Source organism: Somniosus microcephalus, chromosome 33, assembly GCF_052327205.1.
Source record: "Somniosus microcephalus isolate GS21.2 chromosome 33, FLI_Smic_1.0, whole genome shotgun sequence".
NCBI classification, from domain to species: domain Eukaryota; kingdom Metazoa; phylum Chordata; class Chondrichthyes; order Squaliformes; family Somniosidae; genus Somniosus; species Somniosus microcephalus.
Window position 1 is genome coordinate 28254645 of NC_141019.1, and position 23736 is coordinate 28278380.

Here is a 23736-nt window from a genome sequence, read left to right on the forward strand (position 1 = left end):
CTTGCATTTATATAGCGCCTTTCATGACCACTGGACGTCTCAAAGCGCTTTACAGCCAATGAAGTACTTTTGGAGTGTAGTCACTGTTGTAATGTGGGAAACACGGCAGCCAATTAGCGCACAACAAGCTCCCACAAACAGCAATGTGATAATGAGCAGATCATCTGTTTTAGTGATGTTGATTGAGGGATAAATATTGGCCAGGACACCGGGGAGAACTCCCCTGCTCTTCTTCGAAATAGTAAAAGATCCTATGGCACTATTTCGAAGAGGAGCAGGGGTGTTCTCTCTGGTGTCCTGACCAATATTTATCCCTCAACCAACATCACTAAAAAAGATTTATCTGGTCATTATCACATCGCTGTTTGTGGGAGCTTGCTGTGCGCAAATTGGCTGCCGCGTTTCCTACATTCCAACAGTGACTACACCTCAAAAAGTACTTCATTGGTTGTAAAGTGCTTTGAGATGTCCATTGGTCATGAAAGGCGCTATAGAAATGCAAGTTTTTCTTTAAAACTTACCTGACTAAACTTTTTGTCACTTCTCCTTTGGCTCAGTATTCATTTTTGTCTGATTATGCTGCTGTGAAGCACCTTGGGACATCTTACTATGTTGAAAGCTAAATTATAGACTGAAAGATCTGGAGTGCGTAGCCACATAGATAGCTCAAAAAGGACATTCTAAAAATGCAGCTTTGGAGCTGGTACACAAGTCAAAGCGAACCATTTCAATCACCTTGTGCAACTGTTCCAAACTAAGGAGAAACACTTTCACCCACCTCTAGTCAGGCTATTGTTAGCTACATGATCCATATTTTTATGAATAAAATAGAATTGTTATCCAAAAGGTTGTTTTATATTTTTACTGACACCAATAATGTGAGAATCTGACGTTAACAGGACATTATTCGAGAGCTAAACCCTGTTCTCCCTGTTCCTTTACCAACTCTTCTCTGCACTTTACTCGATTCCTGCGCAATACACTAGTTAAGAGAAACGTTTTCTAATGGCTGAAGGGTCGATAATCAGAGGGCACAGATTTAAGGTGATTGGCAAAAGAACCAGAGGCGACATGAGGGAAAACTTTTTTACGCAGCGAGTGGTTAGGATTTGGAATGCGCTGCCTGATAGGGCGGTGGATAGATTCAATCGTGGATTCCAAAAGGGAATTGGATAAATACTTGAAGGAGAAAAAATTGCAGGGATATGGGGAAAGAGCGGGGGGAGTGGGACTAACTGGATTGCTCTTCGAAAGAGCCGGCGCAGACTCAATGGGCCGAATGGCCTCCTTCTGTGCTGTACTATTCTATGATGCTATACACGTTGTCTGTGGGCAGGGTGACTTATTGGTGGTTCAGACATTTTCTGTACACAACTCAGGCCTGGTGGTGTGCGTGATCTCTGCAGGTGAAAGTGTGGGAAAATACCTAAACCACTGATATCAGATTAATAGAGGTCTCGCCTGCCATGGTCTCTCAGCACTTGGCTGTGGGCTCTATTAAGCCACTGTCAAGACAACATACTTGCAATTTTAATGAGAAAATAAGTATTACAATTCCTTTGCTGTTGCTACTTTACTTTGCATACCAAACATTCCTCAGATGAAGATTAATTCTAGAAACCAGTTAATGATGGAAAGTGTTGCGTTTGCCACCACTGGGAAGATCGAGTTTAATGTCATCTGTGGCTCAGCGGGTAGCACTCTTGCCCGAGTCAGAAGGTTGTAGGTTCAAGTCCCACTCGAGAGAGTTGAGCACAAAAATCTAGCCCGATACTCCAGTGCAGTACTGAGGGAGTGCTGCACTGTCAGAGGTGCTGCTAAACGGAGGCCCTGTCTGCTCGCTCAGGTGGACGTAAAAGATCCCATGGCACGATATAAAGAGCAGGGGAGTTCTCCCCGGTGTCCTGGCCAATATTTATCCCTCAATCAACATCACTAAAATAAACAGATTAGCTGGTCATTATCACACTGCTGTTTGTGGGAGCTTGCTGTGCGCAATTGGCTGCCGCATTTTCTACATTACAACAGTGACTACACTTCAAAAGTACTTCATTGGCTGGAAAGCATTTTGGGACGTCCTGAGGTGTTGAAAGGTGCTGTATAAATGCAAGTCTTTCTGTCTACCACTGTTAGTGTACATAGTGTAGTCGTACTTTTATTTGGGTTACAGTCATGAATTTTTCTTCAGCCTAGTAGACTAAATTCAATTTGTTACAAGTTTTCTGTTGAACTTTTAGTTTGCACAGACCCTAAAACAGAGAATGGTGGCAGTCAGCATTTAATGATTCTGGGGGGATGGCTCCTAAATGACTGCTACAATTTTCTATTAAACTCTGAATTGGCATTCGGGGTTTCCCTGGTAGGGAGACATTTAGTCACTGCCCTGGCAGGACTGTTCATCTCATCATCAGTTACTGTCTTGACCAAAATCATACATGAAGCTGGTGCACAATTCACTGACAAAAGGAGCAGTCGTTCTGCATGTGGACCTGCCCAGGATGTGTAGGATCATTGGGCAGGGGCCTTTCCAACATTTCAATCTATGTCGCACACCCAGATGGCCAGAGACTACAATCACACGGGACAGGAATGGTACCCAATTTTTTCGGGGGGGGGGGGGGGGGGGGGGGGGCGGCCCATTCACAGGTTCTCGCACGTACGAAATTTAGCACTGGAAAAGCCGATCCTGGGTATGGATTGCTTTATTGGCACAAACGTCCAAATTCAGATTTGAAGATTGCATGAGTCGGATGCTTTAGTTTGTACAGGCTGTTTTTAAATCAGTGGCGCCCTTCCTCAAGATGGGGTTTTTGCAAACGTCATGGTAGCATTAGGCTTGCCCAACAGCATCCCATTAACCTGAACACATATGCACAGAATTACTCTAAGCTGGAAACAGCAGGTTGGAAAAATGTAGCATCGTCTCTGCTTAAGGTAAAGCAGGTTAAACCACACAGTTATAAGCCAGTTAGTCTAACATAAGTTGCGGGCAAATTCAAAGAATTCATAATTCAGAAATAAATTAGTAAGCATTTAGAGATGCTTGGGGGTAATTAATGGCCGCCAGTGTAGATTTGTTAAAGACAAGTTGTGTTTGACAAATTTAATAGAATTTTTTGAAGTAACTAACTGGATAAATAAAAAGAATGCCACTGATGTACAAGAAACTTTTGATTTACCGGCACCTAAATAACCGGAAATCTCGGTTAACCGGCAAAATTCAGGAGTAGGTTCAGATAAGTTTTACTTCTGCCTTCCTCCATCTGTTGCTGTGCAAGGGTGTGGCTGCAGCTGTTGCTAAGCTACAGAGACGCTTGGAACTTGTGGCCATTGTTCTGAACTTGTTGCTAAGCAACAGGGTTTGTTGCTTTATACGGAGCTCTCAGCTCCGTATCTTTTACTATAGCGCTCGGTGATCCGGAATTTTTGATGAACCGGCACCACGTTGGTGCCGGATAAAAAAAAGTTTCCTGTAGTGCAACTGAGGATATACGGTCAATTAAAGCAATGGATGACATACTGGGTCAATTCACCAAGGATGGGAAACTATGCTTATGAGGCGAGACGAGATACTCAGTCTATTTCCACTATAGCGGAAAAGGCCAAGGGGAGCTTTCATAGAAGAGTTGAAAATTCTGAGGCGTGAATCGAGAAAGAGCATTGCCCACTGGTTTGAGTTAGTGATGAAAGGTCGTGAATTTAAAATTGCTACCAAGAGACAAAAGACTAGGAGAAATTCTGATAATATATAGAGTTGCAACAGACTAACTGCCTCCAGATGCCATGTCTCAACTCAGTATTAAAGCACATCAAACATTCCCTTCTGACCTAGCACAAATTATTCTCCTTAAAATGACACAAAAAACCCTCATTGCAAATGCCTTCAGCTCAGAATTTTTATTTAATGACTTAAAATGTATAGGCTGAATATCAAAAGCAGAGGGTACCCAGCTATGCTGCACGAATAGCGCCAGTTTGCTGCTAACAGCACCACCAGGGTCATCAGGCCAACATACATGAACAAGAAAGCCTGTGAAGGCTGTGTGCAGCAAGAGGTAGTTACTGTACAGTTTGGTACAATCACAATGGCAGCATTACGACGACAGTTGCAATGAACAACATCCTTCAATGGCAGGAACCATATATTATACCATGTCAAACCAAGGGTGCTTTAATGATTGGAAGTCATTGCAGTAGTGATGGGGAGGTGGCAGTGGACATAAAGCAAGACAAACCAAGTGCAGGATTAATATTCAGTTATTTATTTAATCCCCACAGTGACCCAAAACAAATCATGGTATTACATGGAGCTCCTATATCACACAAACACAAAGTCATTGACGGCAAGGGCTAGCACAACAAGAGTCCTTATACCAGCTTCGTACGCACGCTGCATACGTTTTTTTTTTTTTGGTTGTTTTAAATAAAATGGTAGGGGCAGCATTTCCGAAGGTCAACAGAACGATAGCCATTCTTGAAAGACACCAACAAAAAACAGGCAGAACCACACAATTCGTTGTATTATAATATAAATCTGCATCAATTCAGCCTGTGCCCACACGTGCACTTACAATCCTGCAAATCAGATCAGCAAAACTGAAAGATCCCCCTTCCCCTCCAACGAAAAAAAAAATTCCCAGTTCAGAGTGCAGAGACAATGGACGTAGACTCTGAACTGGTCTGGTGTCAATGGTTATTATTTGGCCCACTATTCACAAGAGGGTTAGAATTAAAATTGTATATTTAAAAAGTTGCCCAACCGCCTGGGGATCTCGTTCGGAATAATCTGGGATCGTTAATAATAGTTTCGCAATGTACGTTTCAGTTTATCCTGAGCTGTTTCGAGTCGACGGAAAACTCTACTGGAGAAAAGACCACCAAAATGTGCAGCATGTTTCTTTAGAACCACAATAGGTATTTGGGGAAATTGGCAACAGTTCATAAAACAGGATACAAAAAGGTGGAAACGGACTTCTAATCTATACAGTTCAAAATGGTTTAATTCAGGACCGCACCCCCCCCACCCCCAGGTCTGACCAATCAGCACCAAGTGGCTATAATGCTGTCTCAATGAACAGTAACAGCTGACAAGTTGGGTGACTGTACCAACACCTGAGGAAAGCTACGGCAATGCAAAAGAATGAGGCTTGGGGTTCGAGTCGAGGGGGGAGAATATAAATCTAACAGATACCTTTCAATCTTCAATACCAATTACTCTCACCTCAAAGTATGCTCTCGTTAAAATAGAAAATATAAAACCATACAAATAGCACAAAGTTTTTTTGTTTTTTTTTTATTTTTTGGAAGTAGTCTGCAGTCGTAAATGCGAGTCCTGTGGTCCTCCCTCAGTGTAAGAATATAGGAGCTGGTGAAAAAGGTCCCACGAGCTGCACACTAAACAGCGCTGGGGGGATGGATCTCGCTGTCAGGTACAGACACTAAGTCAAAGGTCAGGTCAGTTCTGGGGCTATGGTTACGAGAGGTCAGTCTTCAGCCTCATTCTCTTCATTGGTGCTGCCAGTGGTGGCAGAGAGTCCAGATTGGGAAGCCTGGAGATGAAAAACATACAAGTGGATTAAATTACCCCTTTGGCCAACACATCCCGTTTATCACTACGAGCCAAGCCTTTTGGCAGAGGGGACTCAAAACTTAAAGCCCATGATCAGAACGTTTCCTGCCCGACGAGGAAGGAGGCATTGCTGGATCTGGTTCTGGGGAATGAGGTGGGTGAAGTGGAGCAAGTATCAGTAGGGGAACTTTTAGGGAACAGTGATCATGGTATCATAAGGTTTAGATTAGCTATGGAAAAAGGACAGGGAGCAAGCTAGAGTAAAAACAGAGGAAGGCCAATTTCAGTGGGCCGGGTAAATTGGAATCAAAGATCGACAGGCAAAACTGTAATCGAACAATGGGCTGCCTTTAAAGAGGAGATGGTTCGGGTACAGTCGAGGTACATTCCCAAGAGGGGGAAAGGTAGGGCAACTAAAGCCAGAGACCCCTGGATGACGAAAGAGGTAGAGAGTAAGATGAAAGAGAAAAAGAACGCATATGACAGATGTCAGGTTGAGAATACAAGTGAGAACCAGGCTGAATATAGAAAGTTCAGAGGGGAAGTGAAAAAGGAAATGAGGGGCAAAGAGGGAGTATGATAATAGACTGGCAGCCAACATAAAAGGTAATCCAAAAGTCTTCTGTAGGCATATAAATAGTAAACGGGTAGTAAGAGGAGGGGTGGGGCCAATTAGGGACCAAAATGAAGACCTACGCATGGAGGCAGAGGGCATGGCTGAGGTACTAAATGAGTAATTTGCATGTCTTCACCAAGGAAGAAGATGCTGCCAAACTCAGTGAAAGGAGGTAGTTGAGATACTGGATGGGATAAAAATTGATAAAGAGGAGGTACTAGGAAGGCTGGCTGTACTTAAAGTAGATAAGTCATCAGGACGAGATGGGATGCATCCTAGGATGCTGAGGGAAGTAAAGGAGGAAATCGCAGAGGTACTGGCCATAATCTTCCAATCCTCCTTAGATACCATGAACAGAGAGACCTGGGGTTGTATGTGCACAAATCGTTGAAGGTGGCAGGGCAAGTTGAGATAGCGGTTAAAAAAGCATATGGGATCCTGGGCTTCATAAATAGAGGCATAGAGTCCAAAAGCAAGGAAGTTATGATGAGCCTTTATAAAACACTGGTCCCACCTCAACTGGAGTATTGTGTCCAACTCTGGGCACTGCACTTTAGGAAGGATGTGAAGGCCTTAGAGAAAGTGCAGGAAAGATTTACAAGAATGGTTCCAGGGATGAGGGACTTTAGGATACTTTGATAGACTGGAGAAGCTGGGGTTGTTCTGCTTAGAGCAGAGAAGGTTGAGAAGAAATTTGATAGAGGTGTTCAAAATCATGAGGGATCTAGACAGAGTAGAGAGAAACTGTTCCCATTGGCGGAAGAGTCGAGAACCAGAGGACACAGATTTAAGGTGATTGGCAGAAGAACCAAAGGCGACATGAGGAAAAACTTTTTTACGCAGCGAGTGTGGTTAGGATCTGGAATGCACTGCCTGAGAGGGTGGTGGAGGCAGATTCAATCGTGGCTTTCAAAAGGGAATTGGATCAGTACCAGAAGGAAAAAAGTTTGCAGGGCTACGGGGAAAGGGCGGGGGAGTGGGACTAGCTGAGGTGCTCTTGCAGAGAGCCGGCACGGGCTCGACGGGCCGAATGGCCGCCTTCTGTGCTGTAACCATTCTATGATTCTATGTCTCAGATCAGGAACGGAGGGGTACCAAATGTGGTAAAAACTAACTTGCTAATGGCGGCATCTTGATATAAACAGAACTTCCTGCATTCCAAAAAAACGACTTGTTCATTTGAATGTTTTGTTACTGAGCTAATTGGTCTGAAAACTTTGCCGTACGAGAGGGGGCTGTGCTTTCTGCGATGGAAAAAAAAAGTGTGTGAATGTGGTCAAGTTTCACAGATGAATGAAGGTTCTTATTCGGAGAGGTGCATTTGTTGCGTCGTCACGCTGCAGTTTAAGAATGTAATTATTGTTAAGTTTAGCTGACTGCAAGGAATCGAATAGATAAAAAACAGAAAGTCTCTTCCATCCAATTATAAAACAAATGTATTAATTGCTTCAGCCTGAATGAACTCTGGTCCATGTGCAAGCTCCACCTAATTGAAGAATGCGTGCAGCAGGACAAGACTACATTTACCCCAGTATGCAGATTATTGCAATTGGGTTTCTTTCTTTTACAAAATAATAGAATCAGCAAGGTTATAAAACGCCGCAAGGGAAGATTAATTCGAAGATACAGCTTCCAGATTGTTGGGAACAAGATCCACTTACAAGAAGTGCAGTGCAGTGAAGCCACCGAGAGAAAGATTGCAAAAGTAGTTGTAATATCAACAAGCTCTGTGTACGGTTCGCTCCATTGTGAAAACATGCTACTTACCACCTTCTTCTTCTTCCTCCTCTTCTGGTTCCTTCGGCTAACAGAACTTTGAAGTAGGGCCTGAAAAGGGCAAAAGGAAATCAACTTCATTGCACACATGGGTAGAAAATCAAAAATGAGAAAGCTATACCATTCTAGATTGCTCCCTGGGATGAGCACGCTGTCCTATGATGAGAGGTTGTGTAGAATGGGCCTATACTCTCTGGAGTTTAGAAGAATGAGAGGTGATCTCATTGAAACATAAGATTCTGAGGGGGATTGACAGGGTAGATGCTGAGAGGTTGTTTCCCCTGGCTGGAGAGTCTAGAACCAGGGGACACAGTCTCAGGATAAGGGGGCGGCCAGTTAGGACTGAGAAGGAGGAATTTCTTCACTCGGGGTTGTGAATATTAGGAATTCTCTACCGCAAAAGGGCTGTGGATGCTGAGTTGTTGAATATATTCAAGGCTGGGGATCGATAGATTTTTGGACTCTAGGGGAATCAAAGGATATGGGGATCGGGCGGGAAAGTGGAGTTGAGGTCGATGATCAGCCATGATCTTATTGAATGGCGGAGCAGACTCGAGGGGCCGTATGGCCGACTCCTGCTCCTAATTCTTATGTTCTTAAGTTCTAACTTCTTGTACATCAAGAATCCTTTAAGTGCAGAGCAAAAATAAAAATAGTTATCATTGGAAATACAGACTTCATCATATAAACTTTATGCAAGAACAAAAGCAGCTAAAATACCCAAGAAACATGTATTAAAATACTGAGAGGGAGGATTCATCATTTAATGTGCATGAAGTTACCCAGGACTCAGCAGCAGCGATAGATTTGACTTGTACACACGTGTTCTCGTTTCTTAAACACAGCCAGCTTGGAAAACAGTTCAGCATAGGTTTATGAAATAGTACTGAGTGAATATAATTGACACCCAGAGACAAGTAGCTTAAAGAAACAAATCTGAAATATTCCCATGAAAGCTTTCCCGATGTGGTTACTGGAGTGTGGCAATGGTGGCTGTGATGTGCTGATTATAGTCTTCCAAAAAAAAAAATTAGGCGACTTTCTATTAGAACAAATTGGGCTTTGTAGGGATTCGAATTGAGTCTAGTATTATTGATATTCATGAACCGATTAGATGCCAATTAGTCACCGCTAGTTTTGAGAGATGCTATTCATACAGCGGTTAACTTTTCTGGTTTCCACATCACATTTGGCAGAATTTCCATAATCGGCTTAAAATTCAGTGCATTCTAAGACTGGGCATTTTAGGATAGAAACAGAAAATGCTGGAGATACTCAGCCGGTCAGGCAGCATCTGTGGAGAGAGAAACAGAGTTAGCGTTTCTGAAACGTTAACTCTGTCTCTCGCTCTCCACAGAGGCTGCCTGAGCTGCTGAGTATTCCCAGCAGTTTCTGTTTCAATCTCGGATTTCCAGCATCCGCAGTATTTTGCTTGGGTATTCTAATTGCAGTTTTTTTTGGACATGGGAAGACGTAGGGCGATAATGCTATCGAGTGTGCCAAATCTTTTCCCGTTAAGCGGCCAAGACAGTGCAGCCCGCAGATATTTCTATAGATGTGGCCAATCAGCACAGGGCCACACGAAGGAAGCCAGTTCGGGCCTGGGAAATGCATCTCCCCGGAGAAAGCCCTTGTATGCCAGCTGTCGACATGGTGCTCCCGGGTTCTGGCAATCCCACCCGCAGGAGACTCGGACTCGGCAACATTGCCGGTTATTGAGGTGTTGTTTTCGGAGTGAGAATTTTGCCGGTTAATACAGAATTCCGGATATTTAGGTGCCGTTTAAACGAGAGTTTCTTATTGTGCAATCTGTTTTTGATTGCAGAAGAAATTTGAAGCAAAGTAGATTTTAAAGAGACTCGTTTCCATGACTTGCCTTTAGGTCAGGATCCTTCACATCCAAGTCAGACTTGTAGAGTTCGGTTTCAAATGTTCCACTGGTGATTCTCATTGGACCATTCGGCATGAGTAGGACTGTGAACTTAAACTGAGCCACAAACTCCCCTAGAGAAGCACAAACACGAAATAGATATCAGGTAAAGAAAGAGCGGCATTTCAAATTCAGATATCAAATTAAGATACAATGTCATTTCAGGTATCAGAGAATCTGATTTAAATGGAAATGCTAAATGTCCCCAATATTTAATTGAACCAAAAGTCTGTTGAGATCAGCGCTCAAGGGTGTTAAAACTATCTTCGTGCTCCTAGTATCCTTTTGTGGAGCGTATGTGGGTGGGGGGGGGGGGGGGGGGGGGGGGGGAGAAAAGAGTGGGGGCAAGGGGGAAGAGAAAAGGCAGAAAAAGGAGACCCCTGCTGGAAAGTGCGTGTGAGGGTGTCAGGCGTGGCTGTGATGTACATTGCAGAGAACAACCTGTTGACATTAATGCTAAAGCAAAATACTGTGGATGCTGGAAATCTGGAAAACAGAAAATGCTGGAAACTCAGCGGGTCAGGCAGTATCTGCGGAGAGAGAAAGAGTTAACGTTTCAGGTCGAGGACCTTTCGTCAGAACTGGAAAAAGTTAGAGATAGAACAGGTTTTAAACAAGTACAGAGGCAGGGAAAGGGTGGAGGGAGAAGAACAAAAGGGAAAATCTGTGATCGGGTGGATGGCAGGAAAGATTGAATGAGAAAAGGGAGGATGGTGCGAGGCAAAAGGGGAAGGTAATGGGACAAGTAAAGAAACAAAAGATGGGTCGAGAGGAGGTGGAAATGGGAATAGCCTGTTGACATTCACTGTCTTAAGATCAACACGTGAATAATGGTCACCTACACAAGGCATCAGAAGGTGCCCAGCACCTGTGGAACCTTACCCAGCAGGTGGCCAGTGGTTTTGGGGGAAGCAGAGAAAATTGGTAGAAAAGAACGGGAAAAATAACCTGACAGCCATGTGTTTCTAGTGCTCAATCTACTATGGCCAGCACTTTATAAAAAGAAAAAAACTTTGGTTCCTTGTAGCTCATAAAAAGTTTGGAAGAGTGTACTATTGTACAGTAGCACGTTTCTGGTTGCCTGGAGTTCCACGTTCTTTTATCATTTCCCCCTCCTCTCCTGAAGGCAGCAAATGTTACTCAATTACAGTTCCAAAGATGTTAGAAAACCGGTGTTACTTCATCCACGTGATGTGACCATCCTTCATGTGAGCCACAACAGCGAGCAGGCGATTTGATTGTGGGAGCAAAATGGCCTCTTACTACAACAGGCAGTCCTTTACTTACTAATCAGCCATGATCTCATTGAATGGCGGAGTAGGCTCGAGGGGCCGAATGGCCTACTCCTATCTTCCATGTTTCTAAACGATCAGGTGAAGCAAAGTTCCACCTTTAATTTACTCATAGGTATAGATAATTCACACAGGGGGTCTTACCTTCCTTCTCGTACAGTACAGTGAATGGCTGAAGGAGTTCATGCTTGGCGCATTCCATAACCCCCATCCTAGCTTTTTTCTCATCCTCAAATGCCCTTTGGAAAGACAAGTCTTAGTTTTACAAGCATTCTAAATGAAGTCTCAATTGTAAAGCTCGCTGTTCAAGGTTGAGAAAACCCAACAATTTAACTTTCTTTAAAAAAAAAAAGGACAAGAGAACTCTGCACATTAAGCTGGGTCAAATTCATTTAATCAATTCAACCCCAGGTTAGATGAAGTAACTGTCACATGCTAGACATCAGACATACCTCAGAGTGAAGGGCATAGCATCAAATCGCCTTTCAACCTCACTAAAAAAGGCACGAGATGTTTTCATTTTTAAACCATATTGCTGCGTTGGGTCCCTCTTGTACACAGTTGTTCTCTGACCAGCATCCTTCGCCTGTAGACATACCATACAGTTAGAAGAGATTTGTTTCATAGATACACACATCCAGAGTTAAAAGACAAATCGACTCGACATCATTTTTTTGCAGATATTTAAAATCTATTCCTTCCTTTGCACTGCTGCAAACTATGCGACCAAATCCACACTTATTTTCATGTGTACTATGCAATTTTTCTTCTCTTTAAGCAAAGGCCACCTGGAGTTTAGGTTGCACTGGGTCAATACATAAATGACTGGTTAGACTGTTTGAAGCTTTTACTACAATTAAACAACACCCCCTGTAGTCAGAAACCAGAAGTGCAAATTAAGCTGTGGCAAGGTCTCCAGACAGGGGATGGTTTGCAAAGTAACATACCCATGGACATTAAAAGAAAATCATAGTACAAGGCTAGGTCTTTGCAAGTGTGTTTGTTGCAGCTCGCTCAAGTGTTTAATCAAAAAGCAGGAAGGGGCAGTAGCCAAATATTAAAACGGTACAAGTTGCATAGAAAATGCAAACAAAATTGCATAAATCATTTTAATCCAGCCATGGTACCAAAAACCATTACAACCTCAGGGAGGACAATGAGGCTTTAATGCAGTGATTAACTCCACAAGTGCTGTTTGTGATCTTTTACTCCTAAAAATTAGAACTGAGGTATTCCTAGAATTGTGCGTCAGGGACCAGGATAACTGGATTCTAATGGCCTTGCTACATTTACAGAAATACTTCGAAGCCTGTGTATTTATCGCACAATACAGGAAACTTTCGTTTAACCGGAGGTTAAATGTCCGGAAAGCTCGATCTACCGGCAAAATTCAGGAGCCGTTTCCTATAAGTTTTTTTTTTACTTCTCGTTGCTTTTTTTTTTCCCCAGTCAGGCTCTGCAAGGTCTAGCTGAAGCTGTTGCTTAGCTACACAGAGACGCTTTTAAGCTGCGGCCGACTGTTTTGGAGCTGTTGCTAAGCAACAGGGTTTGTTGATTCACACGGAGCGCGAAAGCTCCGTATGTTTTAACATTAGCGCTGGTTTGTACGGCAGTTTTGATGGTACGGCACCAGCTCGGTCCAGTCAGTGCCGGATACCAGAAAGTTTCCTATAGTATAGTTTCTATATAAAAAGGTTTTAAATCTCATGAAACAAATGAAGTCATAATTTTGGATAACTAGACTTTAAAATGTAATAATGCAACTTGATGCCCAAATGCAGGAGTATAACAGCCCTCCATGGAGGCTTTTAATTTGGTGGCGAAAAGCTACTGCTACAAGTCCACGCTGTATTACCACTCACTCGTGAGCAAGGTTTGCAACCCCATTTTTCAAGCCATTGATTCAGAGCATTTTCCCTTCATAATTCCAACAGTTAACAAACCTTTCACCCTACCCACAATGAAGAAACAAATTCAAGATCGGTTATGAACCAATTGCTCACCTTGCCTTCTCCGGTACTGATTAACACATCAACAGCATAAACTTCATGAACTTCAAACGCCGTCTTTTCGTGGTCTTTCCTGTACAAAGAAAAAGAACGGAAGAATTAAAAAAAAAAAAAAAAAATTATATATATCCATTGGGACTTGAGCACATCCCTACCACCGGATTGCCCCATGTTTCAGTAGACTGTCTGCTGTGGGTATGTAGATTGAGATGCTCCTTATGATCAGGTTACTCTGGTAGTTTGGAGCAGACCCAACATTGACCTCAAATCCAACCCTCCGAATGCCAATATAAATTCATCAAATCCTGTGGCACAAATCACCTGGTATAAAAGACATCCATGTACAGTTAGAATTGTCAGAGATTTTTAAATGTTTGTGGGGAGAAAGGGGAGCTTTCCTGCAGTGCCCCCAGGAATGTTTACTCACTGTTGCAGGAAGCACTACGTGACCCGGTGCTGGACAATAAAAGTGGGCGACCTAAAAGTTGGGGAACATTTGGGAAGCAGTAACCACAATACAATTTGATTCAGTGCAAGAATAGAAAAAAGAAAAAGTTACGGGACAAGGATTCTTGAATGGAAAAAAAGCAAAATAAAAATGGATAGTTGTCCAGATTAAAACGAAGGAAGAACTGAATAAACAGGAAGACTAGATCACATTTGAAACGAAGAAGCATTTAGCACTAACAGGACAGATCAGAAAGCAAGGCCAAATAATGTAGAAAAGCTACAAAAAGGGAGCTTAGAAAGGCAGAGTCCCAGGTGAGGTTAGCTTAAAAAAAACCAAACAGCAATAAAAAGCCATCTTACAGGCCTATCAGTAAGACGATAGTCACGGTAGGGGTATGACTGCCAAGAGATGGAGAAGGTAAGTCTGTAGTGGAGAATAAGGCAATGGCAGAGATGAGCGTTGCATTTGATACGGTGCCATGTTGCAAAGATAATATCACGTGGAATTAAAAGGGAATGTGACCATATGGAAAGTGGGATGACTGAAGGTACACAAAGCAAAGGGGAGGGCTAAAAGGAAGTGTCTCAGACTAGAAAGATGTGGTCAATGATATTCCACAGGGGTCTGTGTTGGGATCACCTCTCTACTGTATACATAAATGATCTGAACTTAAGAATTAACAAAATATGATTGCACCGAATACAGCAAATTGTGACGAGGATTGCAGGAGGCTATAAATAGGCTAGCAGGATGGGCAGATGCAGCTGAATGTAGAAAATGTCAAGCAATACCTATTTTCACTCAAAATGAAAAGAAAATGCATCCTAAATGGTAACAATTGAAATGGAGTAAAGAAGCACCTCGGGGCTGCAGATACACAGATCTGGTGGCAACACAGGTCATTAAGACAGAAAACAGAACCCTTGGTTTTGTATCTAAAGGCACAGGACACGATCTTGAACTTGTACAAGACCATAGAAGTATTGTGTCGTTTTGGGCACCTCAATATAAAAGCAACTGAAAAGATCCAAAAGAAATAGAAAGACTTGCATTTCTATCGCACCTTTCACCACCTTGGGACGTCCCAAAGTGCTCTACAGCCAATGAAGTACTTTTTGAAGTGTAGTTGCTGTTGTAATGTAGGAAACGTGGCAGACAATTTGCGCACAGCAAGGTTCCACAAACAGCAATGTGATAATGACCAGATAATCTGCTTTAGTGATGTTGATTGAATGATAAATATTGGCCAGGACACCGGGGAGAACTCCCCTGCTCTTCTTCATAATACAGGAAACTTTGTGCTATCCGGAGGTGAGCTATCCGGCAATCTGGAGCCACCGGCAAAAATCAGCAGCCGTTTTTTATTCTTTTTGTTTGTTTTTTTTGCTTTGTTTGAACAGTCAAGCTGTGCAAGGTCTGTAGCTATAGCAACAGCTTCAGCTACAGAGCTTTAGGGCCACACCCGAGTGTTTAGAAGCTGTTGCTAAGCAACAGTGTTTGTTGTCAAATACAGAGATAAGAATCTCCGTATCTCTCAACATTAACTCTGGAGAATACGGCAGTTTTGAGGCAACGGCAGCAGCTCGGTCCCGTGGGTGCCGGATAGCACAAAGTTTCCTGTAGTGCCGTGGGATTTTCTTTGCATCCACCCGAGAGGGCAGACAGTTTAACGTCTCATCCGAAAGACGGCACCTCCCTCAGTACTGCACTGGGAGTGTCAGCCTAGCTTTTCGTGCTCAAATCTCTGGAGTGGGACTTGAACCCACGACCTTCTGACTCGGAATGCTAGCCACTGAGCCACAGCTGACACTCCTAACGTAGCTTCACAAGGAATTAGTTAGAAGAGAGCAGAGTACAGGTTAGGCTCCTTCCACCGCTCCCTGCCACCTCACCCCCCACACCGCCAGAACCAAGACGACCAGGGCGACCTGAAAGAAGTCAAGATAATAAATTGTTAATAAGATAAATATTGATCGATTGTTTCTACTAATCAATGAGACTGGAATGAAAGGGTAAAAGCGAAAAATATTAAATAGAAGAAAATATTTCTTTGCAGATTGTAATTAGAATGTGGAATTAAGAGCCACAAGCTATTGTTGAAGTAGAGTCCTAAGTACTTTCCAGAGGAAATTAAAAAATTGCTTGAAAATTATTAAAAAAGGTATGGGGAGAGAGCAGGAGTGGGATTAGACTTGGTAACTCATTAGGAGAGGGGAAAACAGCAGCACAGATTTAAGGGCTGAATGGCCTGTTTCTATGCTGCAATATTCAAAGATTCTATGCCAGGATCAATTCTGAGCCATGACAGTATATACAGGGTCATCCTCTGTTAAAATAGATTGGCATATCTTTCTTTGAACAGCCATCCCACTGCAGTTAGTAAAGTGCAAATAAGGCAGCCCCACTCGATCACCCTACAAAGATTTAGATGCCAAATTGAGACAACAGGATTGAACACAGACATGATTTTACTCTATTTAAATTGATGAAGGAGCATTCTGAGTTTTTGCTCATGCCCTTGCTGGCTGATGTAAAGTGTCCGTGTCTAAACTGTAACCATCATCCTAAATCATCCAGCGCAGTGCCCACAAGCAACCTTCCACTACCAGAAACTATATTCAAGAAGGAGTTAGATATATTTCTTAAGGCTAAAGGGATATGGGGAGAAAGCAGGGACAGGGTACTGAGTTTGGATGATCAGCCATGATCGCATTAAATGGCGGAGCAGGCTCCGAGGGGCCGAATGGCCTGCTCCTACTCCTATCTTCTTTGTTTCTATGTTTCTCAGCATAGAGCAGGAACTATTTAGGCTAATGTCACTTCTTTTAAAGACCAATTTTTAAAAACGTTTCAATAAAAGTACAAATTAAATGATTAAATAAATTGAATGAAAACCCAATCTTTTAGAGCACAAGTGAAGAAAACCTGCCATGAATAGTCTCCCTGATCAGACTTACTTTTGCTGATCTGTAGGGTTCTGAATGATCGTTTTCTCCCCATCAATAACATGTTGTTTGAGTTGATGTGACAGCATGCCTGGAAGAAAAAAAAATATTGCAACTTAAATTCTGGTTTTGGACCTCGAAAATATAACCTGCATTTGCATAACATCTCACGGTGTCCCCATCACAGAGGCTTTAACTACAATGAATTACTTTCTGAATGTCAGCATTGTAGTTACGTAGGCAACAGCCAAATTATGCACAGCAAGATGCTACGGTCAGGAAATGAGATGAAGGACCAGCTAATTATTGGTGGCATTGTCAGCGTTGACAATCCCACTCCCGAGACTTGAGCACAAAAATCTAGGCTGATACTCCAGTGCAGTGCTGAACTGTCGGAGATGCCGTTAAACCGAGGCCCTGTCTGCTCTCTCAGATGGATATAAAAGATCCCATGGCACTATTCATAGAAGAGCGGCAAAGTGCTCCCTGGTGTCCTGGCCAATGTTTATCCCTCAACCAACATCACTAAAAAGCACATTATCCGGTCATTATCACATTGCTGTTTGTGGGAGCTTGCTGTGCGCAAATTAGCTGCCGCGTTTCCTACATTACAACAGCGACTACACTTCAAAAGTACCTCATTGGCTGTAAAGCACTTTGGGACGTCCTGAGGTTGTGAAAGGCGCAAGTCTTTCTTTCATTAGTTAATGATGGACTATTGGCCAGGACACTGGTCTTTGAAATGGTGCCATGGGATCAATATCCACTTGGACAGACAGACGGGGCTTCGGTTTAACATTTCATCCCAAAAACAGACAATTCAGCGCACTCTCGCCCCAGTGTCAGATTAGCTCAGTTGGTAGCATTCTTGACCAAGTTAAAAGATTACGGGTTCAAACCACACTCCAAGATTTGAGCACAATCTCGGCTGACCCTTGCACTGCATTGGTGCATTGCTGGATGTGTAATCGTTCAGAGGAGACATTAAACTAAGGCCCCAGCTGACTCAAAAGTTCAATCTGCTTCAGGAGTAGCTGAGCGATACAAAGTAGGACTAGACAGACTAGATGCAGGAAGGATGTTCCCGATGGCCGGGGAGTCCAGAACCAGGGGTCACAGTCTAAGGATAAGGGGTAGGCCATTTAGGACTGAAATGAGGAGGAATTTCTTCACCCAGAGAGTGGTGAACCTGTGGAATTCTCTACCACAGAAGGCAATTCATTAAATATATTCAAGAAGGAGTTGAATATATTTCTTAAGGCTAAAGGGATCAAGGGATATGGGGAGAAGGCAGGGACAGGGTGCTGAGTTTGGATGATCAGCCATGATCTCATTGAATGGCGGAGCAGGCTCGAGGGGCCGAATGGCCTACTCCTGCTCCTATGTTTCTATATTTCTAGGAATGTCCCAGGTTCAATCATAGCTAACCTCCGCTGGGGCAAGAGTTGGGTGCTGCAATCGGCCTCAGCACTTCAAATTGAGCGAGGAAAGGCGACAGCCGGGGATCCTGCTCTTGACTGCTATCTAGTGAACCCTGGTGGAAATCTGCATCTCAACAGTTTTGGACTCATCCATGATGTCTGTTGATGCATACCATCAAGGTTTCGACCTGATGAATGACCACTTGGGTGAGGTACGAGAGGGAGCCCCAGTATCCATGGAACCAGGCCCAAAGAGTTGATGCCTCCCAGAGTGGCTGGGGCGGGGGGCTGAGAAAGAGGAGCAAACTGCAAGGGGATTTTTTTTTTTTTTTTTTTTTTTTTTTTTAAATCAAAAATTCAATTTGGGTAAGTGATTTCAGAAAATTGATCTGAATTCTTCAAAAAAACATTTCAGTCTATACCAAGAGTCTCACTATTCCTACTTTAGGAGGTGAACAAAACAGGATTCACATATTTATAATGATCTCAAACTCCTAGCCACCATTATTGAATGGCAAACCTCAATACTACTTTAGCAAAATACTGCGGATGCTGGAAATCTGAAATAACAACAGAAAATGCTGGAAATACTCAGAAGGCCAGGCAGCATCCGTGGAGAGAGAAACAAGAGATAACGTTTCAGGTCTGGGAACCGATGAAGGGTCCCAGACTGAAACGTTAACTCTGTTTCTCTCTCCACGGATGCTGCCTGGCCTTCTGAGTATTTCCAGCATTTTCTGTTGTTATTTCTCAATGCTACTTCATTTAATAGCCATGGTGAATGATACATTATCTTTATTTCCAACATTCCCAGTTAATTAGTTTTAATACTTGCAGCATATGGGAAAAGGAGGCTACAAAGGCACCAATCTTTTTTCTCCCAAATGGAGCGGATTGAACAGATTACTGCTCCTCAATTTGAAAGCAGGTAAATACCAATAATGATTACTTCTCGGACCTCAAAAATCCCTCCATTCAGGAGCCATGTATCGAGACGCTTCAGGCAACAGAAGCAGGATGTGCTGGAGCAACATGGACAGGAGGACCTACCTGCATTGTGTCTATACCACATAACTGTAGGGAATGTTTTTTTGGTCGCCTTTGAGCTGCCAGTAATTTTCTACTTCAGACCGCGAATATGCAGTCTGCTGGAAAGCAGATTCACTGTATGTACCATATCCCTAGTCAAGGGGGGAGGTTGGTGACTGACTAACCAAGCCTGGGTTCACTCAGCCTCCCAATGCTGTGACACAGCGTGAACTCCCCCTGTAGTTAATGAAAAGTGCAACCGGCTCCCTACTAGCCAAGCGGGGATGTGTCTCAGGTTCTTTGGATGTAGTATTCCCTACAGTGAAGGGCTGTTCCAGTTTATAAAACACTTAATACAGGTAGACTACCCTTTATCCGGACTTCCGAAAACCGAAACCCTCTAAAAACCGAAGGTTTTTTCGTTCAGCGTAAGTCGTGCGTACGAACGAAAAAACCTTCGGTTTTTAGAGGGTTCCAGTTTTGGAAGTTCGGATAAAGGGTAAGTCGTGCGCACGACCCCCCGCCGGCCCCGACAACCGCCGACCCCCCCGCCGGCCCCGACAACCGCCGACCCCCCCCCCCCCCCGCGTACCCCGCCGGCCCCGGCCCCGACCCCCGCCGACCCCGACTGACTTACGCTGAGCGTCAGCGTAAGTCGTGCGCACGACCCCCCGCCGACCCACCTTCCGAAATCCGAAATTCTCCTTTATCCGAAACTCGGCTGGTCCCGAGGTTTTCGGATAAAGGATAGTCTACCTGTAGTTGGAAAAAGTGGGATTTGAAGACTGGAAGTAAAACGTTAATTATCTCTTCAGAATTGGTCATCTCACCTTCTATTGGAGTGCAATTAAAGGACTGCGCGATCTTGTTCCAGGCTTCTGTCACTTGAGTGTTCTGAGGTTGAAAAGAAATCAAGAAAACTCCCTTTAATAACAATGCTCCTATAAAAGTCAATAAATAAGTATATTTTTGGCATCAAATAGTAGTTTATTGTGCTCCAAATAAAACCGATTACTTAAAGAAGCAACTTTACAGCACAGAGAAAAAGAAAGACTCAGCCTATTCATTTCAAAAAGTTTTACTGGATAAAAATTGTCAACCCAAATCAAAAGCCGATTTTGAAGTCTTTTAAGCAGAGCCAGTGAAAAGGCGGTGACTTTTTAAACTTCTCCAGTTTCCCCCCAGATATCAAATTCCATCCCCATCTTCCAGGGCCTAAAACTGCTTCCACAACACTCAACACAGCCACCAGTCAAGGGCTAAGCATTAAACTTCCAGAGAACTGCTGCCTCAATTAAGGAGCCTTTTGGTCACAATTAATGTTCCCTCTAATTTTTTTCTGGGTGCGCGGCCCCTTTAACGGGCTGCACAGCCCAATCACATTTCCGCGGCTGCGCGGTTTTTCCATTGTAAAGCCGCGAGCCGGCTGCGCGGGACCTCCAGACCGCCGTGCGGCTTAACGGGAACATTGATCACAATCACTCTTAATCTTCAAGAATTAATCTCCAAAAAGATGTAGCACTTTATTAAAAAAAAAGTGTGGTGGCATTATCTCACCCAAAATGACCAGTTATGCTACAGTCTGATACATAATGCAAAAACCACCACAAAACAAATCAACATTTTCAGCTCCAGTTTTGAGGATATCCATTTACAGGAAACTCTCGATTTACCGGCACCCAAACAACCGGAAATCTCAGTTAACCGGCAAAATTTAGGAGTAGGTTCAGTTAAGTTTTTCGTCATATCAGTGACCGTTTCTTGATTCTTGGCTGTGTAATCGGGGGTTCCTGCACTTGTTGCTAAGCAACAGGGACGTTTGGTCTGTGGCCGGGCTTCTTGCACCTGTTGCTAAGCAACAGGGAAGCCTGGATTTGTTGCTGTGTACGGAGCTCTCGTACCTTTTAACTATAACTCTCTGTAATCCGGACTTTTTGATAAACCGGCAGCACGCCGGTCCCGGATAAAAAAGAGAGTTTCCTGTACTTCTATTCCATTTATTTCATACATTCCACAAAAACTGCTTGATCCATGAATACACTTTGTGACAGAGGAAAGAAAAATAGACCTTGCATTCTTGGAGGAAGTGGCATCCCAAATGGACTATGGTAATCCCCATGACATGTTGTACCTAGCCTTACAGAAGGTATTTGACCATGTTCCACAAAAAGCTCAACGCTGCGGACAGGGCAAATCTGGAGTATGGATAAGAAATTAGCCGAAGGATAGAAAACAACTGGTCCTTGTTAGCCGAGTTAGGTCAGGGTGGGGGAGCAAGGGATCGGCGGCGAGTCCGGTACTATTCCTAATTTACATCAATAACTTGAACAAATTGTTCCTATTTATAGAGGATACCAAATGCTATGGGACAGTGGAATCAGGAGGCAAATCAGAAATGATAGAATGAGTTGGATAAAATATATAAGTGGGCAGAACGGTAGATGATGAAATTTAATACATACTGCACATAGAAAGAAAAAACAGGTACCACGTGCTCCATAAATGGTGTTGAAACAGCTACGGGTGAAGTTTAAAAAGTCCTGCAAATCTTAGCTCAACATCTCAAGGAGGCTGGAACAGACACAGGAGGAAGCAATGCTTCAGCTGTAGGGAGCCTTGGCGAGACCCCACCTGGAGTAACGGAGTTAAATTCTGGGCACCGTACCTCAGGAAGGATATATTTGCCTTGGAGTGGGGGCATTGCAGATTCACCAGAGTGATACCAGGGCTTAAAGGGTTAAATTATGACAGGTTGCACAAACTTGGCTTGTATTCCTTTGAGTTTAGAAGATTGAGGGGTGATCTGAGCGAGGTGTTTATCATTGTAAACGGATTTGATAGGATAGAGAAACTATTTTGTGGGGGAAATCAAGAACAAGGCAACAATTGTGCAGCACGGTGGCATAGTGGTTAGCACTGTTGCCTCACAGCGCCAGGGACCCGGGTTCGAATCCGGCCTCGGGTGACTGTCTGTGTGGAGTTTGCACATTCTCCCCGTGTTTGCGTGGGTTTCCTCCGGGTGCTCCGGTTTCCTCCCACAGTCCAAAGATGTGCGGGTTAGGTTGATTGGCTATGATAAATTGACCCTTAGTGTTAGGGGGATTAAATACGTGGGGTTACGGGGATAGGGTGGGATATGTGTTGGTGTAGGGGTTACGGGGATCGGGTGGGATATGTGTCGGTGCAGGCTCGATGGGCCAAAATGGCCTCTATCTGCACTGTGGGGTTTCTGTGAATTGTAAAATTAGAGCTAGTAGTTATTAGTTACTAATTATTCAGTAGAAATCTGGAACTGCTCCTGTTCCTAATCTGCATCACTTTCATTTCCCCGACATGATTACTCACGTCGTCAATCAATTGGAGAGCGGGACAGCAATCACTGGTCTTTGATGGGCCAGCACAGATGTCTCTGTGGGGTGGAACTGGTCTTCCAATAAGCCCCTCTTCCCTAGCCTCAAACAGTGCTATTATCACTGGTGTCCCATTCAGCAGTCTAGTACAAGCAAAATCTTCACCCCCCTCCACCTCACGCCCCCACAAAGACGACAGCCAGGTCAATATCAGAGCAAGAGGTGAACTCTGGCATAGTTGGGAGTCCAAAGTTCAACTACTGCAACCATCAAGCCACCATCCTCAGGTTAGATGGCTCCAATAAATAATTTCACCTGCAAACTTAAGCTTGTGTTTTTCTTGGGGATAGGCGACAGAAACTTCAATAGACAATTTCAGCAACTACTGTCAATTAGTTTCAATGGGATAAACAATGCTACTTTTAATTTGTCTCCTTTTCCAGTCCCTTACCTGATTGCCTGGCTTCACGAGTCGCAGAGCTGCTTCTGCGCAGTAGTGAGCAGCTTTAATGACATCAGCTTTGCGACCGGATATTGGAGTATCCTGGAAGAGAGAGAGTTTGGAATAAGGAAAAATGACAGGTGAAAGACATTTAAATATTAACCAAGAATTCTTTCCCCCAAACTTGCCCCAGCGCTCTGCCTGGATTAGAACCAGACGACTTCATTCCAACCAGGGTTGCATTAAAGCTGGTCCAGTCCATTGCTGAAGGGAGAGACTAGCTCAAGAACACTAAACACTAGTGAAGCCAGTCTCGGGCTGGCAATCAGTAACTAGTGGTGTTCCGCAGGGGTCAGTGCTGGGACCCCAACTCTTTACAATCTATATCAACGATTTGGAGGAAGGGACCGAGTGCAACATATCCAAGTTTGCCGACGATACAAAGATAGGAAAGCAGTGAGTGAGGAGGACATAAAAAAACCTGCAAAAGGACATAAACAGGCTAAGTGAGTGGGCAGAGATTTGGCAGATGGAATATAATGTTGGAAAGTGTGAGGTTATGCACTTTGGCAGAAAAAAATCAAAGAGCAAGTTATTATCTAAATGGAGAGAAACTGCAAAGTGCTACAGTACAAAGGGATCTGGGGGTTTTGGTGCATGAAACACAAAAAGTTAGTATGCAGGTGATCAGGAAGGCCAATGGAATCTTGGCTTTTATTGCAAGGGGGATGGAATATAAAAACAGGGAAGTCTTGCTGCAGTTATACAGGGTATTGGGGAGGCCACACCTGGAATACTGCGTGCAGTTTTGGTTTCCATATTTAAGAAAAGATATACTTGCTCTCGAGGCGGTTCAGAGAAGGTTCACTCGGTTGATTCCAGAGATGAGGGCGTTGACGTATGAGG

The 23736-nt window shown here is 43.6% G+C and overlaps 1 protein-coding gene across 2 annotated transcripts in view; it reads right to left on the reverse strand.

The window, feature by feature from the left end:
* Positions 1 to 4241: 4241 nt before the first annotated feature.
* The window catches only part of pa2g4a (proliferation-associated 2G4, a), a 37493-nt gene continuing 17998 nt past the window's right edge, over positions 4242 to 23736 (reverse strand). For both annotated transcript variants that reach the window (XM_085972813.1, XM_085972812.1), the window contains exons 5-13: positions 22840 to 22932; positions 19869 to 19932; positions 16601 to 16679; positions 13187 to 13265; positions 11636 to 11769; positions 11328 to 11422; positions 9838 to 9965; positions 7953 to 8012; positions 4242 to 5549 (exon numbers count right to left, since the gene is read on the reverse strand). In XM_085972813.1, the coding sequence (XP_085828939.1) occupies positions 5484 to 5549; positions 7953 to 8012; positions 9838 to 9965; positions 11328 to 11422; positions 11636 to 11769; positions 13187 to 13265; positions 16601 to 16679; positions 19869 to 19932; positions 22840 to 22932 (798 nt within the window). In that variant the 3' untranslated portion in view covers positions 4242 to 5483. The remainder of the gene's footprint in view (positions 5550 to 7952; positions 8013 to 9837; positions 9966 to 11327; positions 11423 to 11635; positions 11770 to 13186; positions 13266 to 16600; positions 16680 to 19868; positions 19933 to 22839; positions 22933 to 23736) is intronic.